This window comes from Cucurbita maxima, unplaced genomic scaffold (genome assembly GCF_002738345.1).
Source record: "Cucurbita maxima cultivar Rimu unplaced genomic scaffold, Cmax_1.0 Cma_Scf00005, whole genome shotgun sequence".
NCBI lineage: Eukaryota > Viridiplantae > Streptophyta > Magnoliopsida > Cucurbitales > Cucurbitaceae > Cucurbita > Cucurbita maxima.
In genome coordinates, this window is record NW_019272021.1 from 236324 (window position 1) to 246850 (window position 10527).

The 10527-nt window shown below is 35.4% G+C and overlaps 1 protein-coding gene across 1 annotated transcript in view; it reads right to left on the reverse strand.

Moving 5' to 3' along the window:
- Window positions 1–887: 887 nt before the first annotated feature.
- LOC111479999 (eukaryotic translation initiation factor NCBP) overlaps window positions 888–10527 on the reverse strand; it is a 12251-nt gene continuing 2611 nt past the window's right edge. The window contains exons 2-6 of the mRNA XM_023124944.1: window positions 2688–2783; window positions 2442–2546; window positions 2204–2281; window positions 1431–1550; window positions 888–1337 (exon numbers count right to left, since the gene is read on the reverse strand). Of these exons, the coding sequence (XP_022980712.1) occupies window positions 1206–1337; window positions 1431–1550; window positions 2204–2281; window positions 2442–2546; window positions 2688–2783 (531 nt within the window). The 3' untranslated portion in view covers window positions 888–1205. The remainder of the gene's footprint in view (window positions 1338–1430; window positions 1551–2203; window positions 2282–2441; window positions 2547–2687; window positions 2784–10527) is intronic.

The window sequence follows — 10527 nt, forward strand, 5'->3', positions numbered from 1 at the left end:
AAGAACTAACACTTGAAGATATTTTATTTTATTTTAACTATGTTCAACGTATATACAATTCTCGAATAAGAGAATGTATTCGGGTGGGTAAAAGTTGGGTATGGATTTAATGAGAATATGGGGGTGGAGGGTGTATGCATATGGGTTATAAGAAGTTGGAAGTAAAGAGAGAAAGGGAATATGAGTGATGAAAGGGTGGGGAGGTTGAAAGATTCATTGATGAGTTGTCAAAGACAAAAGAAGATGATATTAGCCAGCCTGTGTTTGTCCTATACACTCACTCCCCCCCTCCCCCAACGCTCTTCCACAAAGACAAAATATCTGATGCTGTAATCATCACTTTTATGCTCCAAACAATATTCCTTGCACAGTTCATAAGAGTAAGGTTCGATCTACCGTCTAAACAGGAACGTAATACATCATCAAATGTATTGTTTACTTCCTCAATTTGATTGGTTCGAACTTATTAATCTCAAGAACAAACTCGAAATTGTAACTATCAATTCGCTCGCTCACTTATCACTTCGTTCGATGGACCATTTAAAATAAACAAACAACCGAATACATCACTTCATTGGTTTGAACTTAAAAATATCGATTTCATATTAATTTTTATTTCTAATCTAGATCAGATGAACTTATCTATCCCTCCACGAAGGAACTCCAAATTGTTTAAAATGGGTCATCCCACCCTATGACAGTGACAAGATACAAAAAGTTAGTAGCCTATTCCTATCAAAGGACAAATTTAAATCGTTCAACTGCTTAAAAACGCTTTTCAACCCTTAAGAAAATCAATCCAAATAGATTCTTACTCAACCTGTAAACCTTGAGAAAAAATGAGGCTCAAAATACCTACACCTGCTGCCAGAAATTGATTCTCAAGGACAAAACAATGTTAAGTTATAACAAGTAAACAGAAGTTGTCTTGTGTAGGTGTTTTTCCAAGGTTCCTGTTCAGAGAAGTCTACAGTTACAAATTGTCCACATATTTACATTACATAGTAGTAGCCTATTCTCCTTTTTTGAACAAACAATAAAGAAAAGCTTCAATGTCCTCAATAAAAGTGTCAGATGAATCAATCAATTGCTTATCATCCAAACAAGGGACAAAAGCAATCAAGGGAGGGGCAGACCATGCAAACATCATTCAGCCTTGTGTCTTAATGGTCATAGCCATAGCAGCAGACGAGGTACAACCGTCCTCACCCTCGCAACCATGTGTTTCTGTATGACGAGTTATCACGCAGAGATGCATCGTGAGGTTTGTATTCCATAACATACCCATGTGGGAGCTTTAAGTGTCGTTTGATTGAATCTCGCAGACCCATCACTGCCTGGTAGTATAAGGACATACAATAAGTTAAAGCTCATGATCTTGTATTGCACTCATGTGTGATGGCGTAGAAGTAAAAGATCATGTTACAGACCTGATGATCAGATGCATTGCGGTTCCAGACACTCAAAATATCCTCATTGAAACGAATGCTAAGCACGGCACCACATATGTTATCACCGAAATCAAGCTGGTCCCCCACTAATGCAAGAACCTGCAGAAGCATACAACAGAAGCTTTCATTCATCCATGGAATTAGCGTACCTGAAAACTTGTATTAAATTCACAACCAAATGCATGTCTAACTCAAATAAAAGCGTGCACAAAGGACCAATCAAAGGCATGATAAAGAATCTTCTCACTTCTCAAGCCAAAGAGATAGCCTTTGATGCAGATAACAAGGTAAAAAAATTACAGCCCTGAGATGTAGAAACCTAAATGACGTGAATATTCAGCGGAATTACAACGGATCAGCAAACGAAAGGCACAACATACAGAACTTTTACAGCTAAAAAGGGAACGTAAATTCCACCACCAATATGCATGAACCCCAATGCAGACTGAATAGTACAACCACCCCACTAGAACTGATACTTCTTTTATGGCTTTAGGGGTGTCGTCTTTTTTCCCGGGGGTGGTGCGGGAGCAGGAGCAGGAATCAACTACTACCTTTATTATTATTATTATCTAAGAAAATGAATATATCGAATAATTATCCAAAACTATTTTCAGGCAACTTTAGATTTCATCAATCAAGTTGAGAACAGTTAATCAGAAATTAAGAAACCAAAGGGAACAATAAATATCTTAAGATTTGACAAGTAATGCATATTGATCAATAACGATGTCATTTTTGTTATCACTTACCAAATCTTCCCAAAATCGGCCAGATACAACTTTCTTAAATCGTATTATCCACTTTCCACCATTGCAGTTGGCAGAATCCTGAAAGATTATTGCATTTGCATACAAATAGGAATTAGACTCCCCATTGAGCAAAGAAATACAAAACCATCCAATATCTTATGTTACAAAAAGGAACAGGAAGTTCACTCCCTAGTAAGCACAAGGAAACACATGCATGCAACATTCCTCAACATATTACCTCCCAGAGTGGACGGATTCCTTCCTTAAAGAGATGCAGATCTGTTGGGCTTGGTAATGAAGAAGGACGAGCCAAATGGCAATAGCTTACCCAAAAACCTTCAACCTACATGCATGAGGAAAACAAAGTTTAATCAAAAGAAAAATAAAGTTCAATCAATAGAAAAACAAAGAATTGTAAAGACTGACATAAAATAACCACAGTACACAAATAGTGTTTCAGAAAATCAATGTCGACAAGTCATACCGAGCTAAAGTCCACAATCTTTTTTATGTTGTCCTCATATGATGTTTGAGTCCGAACTCCAGGTGTTCGACGAGTGTACCAAAATGCAAACTTGTGCTAGATGCAGGAANTGAATTAAAAAAATTGATAAAATGGGATTGTAAATCACCAAGGATTCAGAATAATCAATAAAACTCTCCTATCAATCCAAAAATTAATAGTTACCAATCAATAGAAGCCGTTTTTGCCCCTTGTTTTCAGAAGATGAGCACTAGCATCATGAATATAGATCCATAAAGCTTATACCTACTTATTTAATAAAGAACAAAGCCTAAATATGTAAGAGATCGAAATCAATTGATTTCACCAACAACCATCTCCCTTCATTTTCTCCTCGCATTGATGAGAAAATGAGGGAAGAAATTCGACTTAAGTTAAATTTCTTAATTTGGTGAAAGGAAGACTACCTCTATATATGAGGTAATCTTTGTCTTATTAGAGCCCCCAGGTTCCCTCAAGGTAGTAATTGCCTCAATTATGAGATTGTCTAACCTGTAAAATAAATTTAAAAAAAAAAAAAAAAAAAAAAAAAAAAATTATACATGGACCTTTCTATAAGCCACTAGCCACATAAAAGAAAAGGTGGTGACGTGAAAATGACGTGAAAAGGTCTAAAACAACCAAAACACACGAAAGAAAGGAGAAAAAACACAAGAGAAATCTGAAGCATACAAACCAAAGTTGAGTTCATCTCAGAAATGTCAAGAAACGAGAACACCAATATGGTTCAATAGGGTATGAACAGGTCAGTCTCCTATCATCAGTGTACAGAAAACAAACAAAAATGCTTTCCATGCCTACGATGAAAAGAAGCTAATCAGAAGGCACTCCAATAGGTGCTAACTAAAGAAATAATAAAATTACAATACAGGTTTGAGAAACTGCGAGTAGGTTGAAAACAGCGGAAATCCAAAATCTAGGAAACTCCCAAATGAAGGTTTAAACTTTAATAGGATAGCTTGGGGTAAAGAAGTTGAGCATCCTTTGAAATATCTTTAAGGAAAGACTTATATCTAAAAGAGCCCAAGAAATAACAAGTCAGACTCCATTCTCTTCTATTGGGTTGAAAATGAAATTAACAGGGACATCATCATACAACTTCCATTTGCGAGTTTCCATATTATTCAGATTTTTTTCTAATTTAAAATTTCAAGAGTTTGTGGAGTTGTAAATTTGAAATGGTCTGTTTTGGAGGTCCTCCCTGAATTTTGTGTTACGCCATTGTCAACTATACCCCTCGAGAACAGAAGGCCTTTCAGCTTGATAACATCTTTCTAAGGACCTTTGGAAGATTTGGTAGCCAGCAAGACTGACCACCAATATACTTTGGATATAATATATAGGTGCAAATTTCCCCAAAAAGCATGTTCTTGAAGGCAAATCTCAATAGCCTTTTGGTGAGGAGAAAGTTCCTCGCCAATTTCCTCAACCAAGTTAACCTTGTACTAACCAACCAAATAAACTTCTCAACAGAGTGTCCATCCCAATAGAGATCTTTCATGACATTTTCGATTGTGGTAGCAACTTTATTATGCGTTCAGAAGGTGGAAAGGTAATAAGTTGGAAAGTGAGAGAAAGAGAGAGATGCTCTCAACAAGGTTAATCTGTCACCTTTAGAATCAATATTGCATTTCCAAGGTAAATTTACCACCTTAAGAAAGCATGTTTCACTTCTAGCCTTATAGTTTTCCTTGGATTTTATTGGAAAAAACCATAGGCATCTAGATGTTACTTTTTCAATTTCTATGAAGGGGATGATCAAGGTAAAGCATTGGCCGTTGGTCAATATTACAACTACAAAAATGAGCCAAGTCTATAAATCTAGTACATCTGATGCTGCCAACTACAGATTAAGATACATTAAGCCCCACTGCTTGCGATGTCTTGGTAATAAGTTGGTTGGAGTGCAATAGAAGATCTTTGATGCATGTTTGGTCTGCCAACTTTGAATCTCAATAATCTTTAGTCTCTCTGCCCCCAAATATATTTTCAATTTTAACTAACTTGAAAGAATCTCGTCTTGTTGCTTTTTCCACAATTTCTCCATACTCCTAGCTATCATTTATGCTTTCTTCATCACTTACTCTCATCTCGTCTTGCTATGTCCTTCCCCCTCGGTTCAGTCTTCTCTTATCCCCTTCAATTTTCTGTCAGACATCCACTTCATTTCTCTGCCCCCCTACATGTATTGTTGCAATTCCTTGGATAATCAATTACTTTTGTTCAATTCCTTGTGTTCCTAGTGCTCACTCTTGATTTTTGTTTTCTCCTTCCTTCGAGTAGGATTTAGAGAACCTTTGATTAATTTTAGTTATTAGTTTTGGAACACTGTCTTCTTTATTAGAATAACAATATGATAGAACCCACATAGCTTAAATAGTATTGAAAGATGAGATAAAGGAATACAATTAACTCCCAAGACATTCGAGGTACTTGGACCCTCTTTCTTAAGTATTCTTACTCAAGTCTACAGCCACTAAACAATTGCCTATCTAACCTCTTTTCACTCACACTATTTAAAACAGATCTTCCAAAAAAAATCCTTACCTAATTACTAATATACCCTCACTAACCTAAAAAGATTCCCATTTCTAACCTAATAGCATTCCTATCAATATCTATCAATATCTGTGTAGTTTGATTTTGAAGGTTCTGTCTATTTATAGACAAGAACTAGGAAAAATATGTTTGATTTGTATGCTTCAGCTTTATAACGAACTTGTTCTGTTTGATAATATTACATGATGAAAGGATTATATGTATATATGAACCAAATTCTCATTGAGAAAAAAAATGAAAGAATAAAATGGCATACAAAAACTAAGCCCCACAAAAAGGGAGCCGAACTAAAGAACGGGACTCCAATTAAGTTAAATAAGACCTAACAGAAAACCTTCGTCACAGAAGCCCAACAAAGAAACATAGAACCTTCTGAAAGACCAAACATCACTCAAGCTCCTATCAACCCTTCTAAAAGTCCTATTCTTCCTTTCCTCCCAAAGGCTCCACAAAACTGCACACACACACCAACTTGCTTTACTCTCGATTATCTCTCCATAACAAACTATCAAGGTATGTTGTCGCACTCCTACAAATAATGCATCAAAACGACCCTACCAAACTAGGCATCTTTCTCAATAGCTAACAAAGGTATTCACTTTTCTGTGGATGACCTTACAGAAAAAGAAAAAAATTAACTTCGCCTTTCACAAAGAGATACAGACAAACACAATAGAAGGAAATAGATTTGCTAGACCACACAAGAGAGAACTACAAGTAAAACCTTAAAAAAGATTTGGGCTCCAAAGCTGAATATCCCTTCTCCGATGCCTAATCACAGACTCCTCGATCAAAGATAAGAAAGCTATATATCTATTGTTTCTATCCCAAACAACGAGCTATGAAACCCCCACAATAGAGAAAGGGAGATCTAATATGAGAAAGGACGTTTGTCATTGAACAATTTTTCATAGAGAACAAATGACATAAGTGGGGAACATAGAGAGGAGGGGTCTATCCCCAACTAATTATCCTTAAAAAAAGAAACTCCAATTACTTGGTGAGACACTAAACAACCCATGAAAAGAAAGGGAGCTCACTTAAAATATCTTTCCAAGGATTTCTAGAAGTGCCTTTAGCCCCACCTGATATCCATACAAAAGGGTGAGGACTGTATTTGCTCATTCTTGCACCCAAAGGTATAGACTCAAGGGGGAAACATAAAAGGCATTTAGCCAACAAAACCTTGTTTTGAGCCCTTAAAACCCTCACATATTTAATTTGTATCCTACTAATACTCGTCATGCCTTCTTTACGTTAGAGGGGTTTACCACCTAGATTCCAATGAGCCTGTGAGTCTAAGTGTTCCATATGCTTTAGACAACATCATTATACATAAATGCAATGAGTGACACATCCAATAAATAATATTTTGAATATTATCATTAAATACTATACACATTTCAATATTTTCAACTACTGAATTATACAATATAAATAATTTAGATCAACACGTTTGTATTCTCATTGTAATATTCACTTTTAAGCTCATTTAAATATTAGAAGGAAAATTATATCTCAATAAAGACAATGTTTATCAATAATAAAATGAACAAAAGATTCGGACAGATAATAAGTCTTTCAAGCAATATAACTTTTTTCTCAAACATCATTTTTCCATGTCTTCTCACGCTACTTCATTGGGTTTGATTAGTGAACTTCATCAATTCTTTTCTTTTTTCCCTCAAGGAATGCTTCATTTTAGATACCTTTTTTCAAAAGACAAAGAAAAAAGAAAAAAAAACTTCCCGCCAATCATTTAAAAGTTAGATAACTCCAGACTCCAAATTAGAGAATACAATAAAATTTGCCAATAACGACATATGTCATTCATATAATAATTGAAAAGCTTGGACCGATTGAGGAATCATGTTCACGACTTCTAATAAATTTCAACAAAGTTATTGAAGAGCTTCCATTGTGTTTTCTCATCCCACAAATCGAAAAAGGTAATTTGTGCAAGTAAAAATGGTTCAAGAGATGAACACAGTTTTTTGTTTCAGTTGTTTGTTTGCTTATTTCTTAGAACTTTTTTTTTTTTAACAAGAAACAACTTGATGAAATGTTCAAGGGATACAAACTCCCAAAGCTGAGTTTAGAGATAGAAAGAAAAAGAAAAATCAAGAACCTGGAGGCAATTACAATCAAATAGACGTAAGCCCTGGGAATAATAAAACTATAAATGCTTCATATATTATTACAAGCTTTTCAGCCACTAGCTCATCCAGCGAGACATCATTTAAAAGCTTTTCATGCAAATAAGCTGTATACCTTCCTGACTAGAAGGCCGCTTAAATTGAAATTTGACTTCAGCCTATAACTAACCAAAGATATTATAAACCGGAGCATCCAAAGTTCCTTTGGAGAACACTGAATTAAATGTTATATCGACCACCTTTTGTCCAACCAAAGCATTAAACACCGGAACATAAAATGCTATTTTGGAACTCCACATGAATTTAATGAGCTTTGAATTAAAAATATCAACATTTAACTCTTGTGGAAAAGCCCAGTCAGGACAACAATGCTGCAAAAACTACTTCAAACAGAGTATTTTCGGATAATCCCCCAACCCCCATGTGTTCATTCTAGGATAGAATTTCCATTGAACCACAAAGGATAATTGCTGATGTAAACTCATAATCTGACATTTACAACCGACAGTTACAAAATCCAAAAAAGGAAGGCTCCCAAACAAAACTTGCTTCCATAAGGCAAGTGGCAAGAAAAAATACAAGTTCATCTCAATGCCGTTGAATGGTCAAACAATTGATCCCATTCTTTTGAACCAGAAAGCCTATCAATCAAAGAATTTGATTAATTTTCAGCCAAAAACTGCAATGTTGGTCTCCTGAATTAACACTTAATCTGGGCAATGAAGCTGAATAAATTTCTTCAAAGCTAGAATGATCCCTAAAGCCTCTAGTATTCCATGATAACTTCCATTGTTGGCACCACAATAATTAACTCAGATAAATGTTAAAAAACAATTGGAGACACTGGAGGGATACTACGAATTCAAAGATTACAGATATGAATGAAAGAAGAGAATTTACTCGGGATTGCTGGTGAAGGGAAAGTACTTGCTAGAAGAGCTTCACAAGCAGGTGGATATGTTACTGGAGGCTCATTCTCATTATCAGGAAAAAGAAGACCAAAAGTCTTTGCATAAGAGTCCTCCAAAAAAACAATCATTATTAGCCCCAACATTCTGAGATTCCAAGAGTTGAGAGATAGTCCCCACACTACATAAAATAACATCAAATTCCCCATTTGAATCAATCAAAGGTGATGAAGGCACATGCCTGCACAATTGGAAGAGGAATAGCACCTTTAGTTAAAACAACATTTGAACCAGGAAGGGAGAAATCTTATTGAGAGTGATGTTGGGAGCTCATTTTGGAGGATATTTGATGCACATTTTCTGAAGAATAGACTTGACTTGACATTGTTATTAGAAGTCGAGAACATGATTCCTTTGGAACATCTTTCATTAAATGCCGAATTTTATAGAATAGGGTAAGTAAGAGGAGCTGACTCTTTCGTCGAGTGTCGTGAAATGGAGAGACTTCATTAATTCGTCTTTGCACTTGTCGAATATTTTGAGGAATTTAAACCTCAATAGGCGTAGGGAATAGCCGATGATGAATTCTGAGGTTCGTTGTTATGGAAGAGGAATTAGTCACTGTCTCCACATCAATCAAGTCTCAACTAAAATCGTATCATTCAATGCTCAAGCTTCATCAAGAGAGAAAGAGGAACTATTGGTCTGGCTCATATTAATCAGTTCTGAAACAAAATTTGTAACATTTAAATCTAATTCTTCCATTGCTCAATTTTCAACCAGCACAGTATTTAATGTTGACGATTCAGGAGGGATGAAAGGAGTATGATTTGAGGAATGTTATGGATCCAAACCTTTGGAATAATACCCTCAACAAATAAATGTATATTGAGATATGAGAGAGAACCAGTTGAATCCTTTAAAACCACAATGCTGGCAGCATTAAATTCATTTTAAGCATCAAGGGAGGCCGACTGATGAGACTGACCGTGCATGCTATGATCATTTAATGCATTAACTACTGGAAAAATAGAAATTTGTAGCTTGCAGTGCGAAATAACTACTTCATCTTCCTGTACCGGTCGAAGTCTATTTAAATCTATAGAATTTGAACAGTCATTTACAGAAAATCAACTTTGGTGGAGTATGGGGGATTTAGTGAAGTCGTGCACCAAATCTAAGAAAAGTATTTCCACTCTTCTTATCCATTATTTCAATGGTTGTTGGAAGAAAATTGCAAATGTTCCTTTCGACTTCAATAAAAGTTTCAAAACAATCAGGCGTATTAAGTGTTTTAGAAGAAATACTAAGAAGGCCACCAAAACATTCACTAATTGCTTGAAACGTGTTGAGCTCTCAATATGTCAAAGGCAAATATTTTATAGAGATCTAACCTCCATATCCTTCGAAAAATTCTAAATGAGTATGTTTTTTTCTCGACCCATTTTTGAGTTTTAAATGGAACCACTAAATAATCTTCATTTTCCATCGACTTGTCAATACTATCATCCAACTTCAATAAATCCTTATCAGGCAGGGATGGATTGAACCAGGACTTGACTTGGAAATACTCTTCCAAAGCATCTTTGATCGTTTTCCAATAATTGTGAGCGTACAGTCTGGAGACCACCAGCAAAACTTTCCTAGGAAATCTTTTAACATTTCCCAGATAATCAGCCATCCTTTTTGGAATAGACAAACTTTTACATGAAACAACTTCCTTCCACCTGAAGGTGGCCAAACAACACACTCAATAAACCATACAGGAGAGGACTTGTGCCTTTCTAGACGCGCAGTACCAAATTCATCTCTAACTTGTTTTAAGAATTTGGAATGCACAGGTCACAGCAAATGATCTACCAAATAACTTACAAACCAACGTAAAAGGTAGAATGAAAGAGAAATTCTCAGATTATGCTTCATTTCTTCAATAAAGGAAACTTCATCTTCAGACCAAATAATGTAAAAAAATGTTACCTACACAAAAGCTTCAAGTTTCCATGACCAAGAATCAATCAACTCTTAAAATTATGTATTGTAGATACAACAAGCTCTTAATCTCATATCTCAAAATGTGAAACAAAACAAGTAACTAACTTTGAAGGAAATTCTTTCTCAAAAGAATGGTTACTTCAAAGTAGAATTTACTTTTTTTTTTTTTTTTTTTTTGAACAAGGA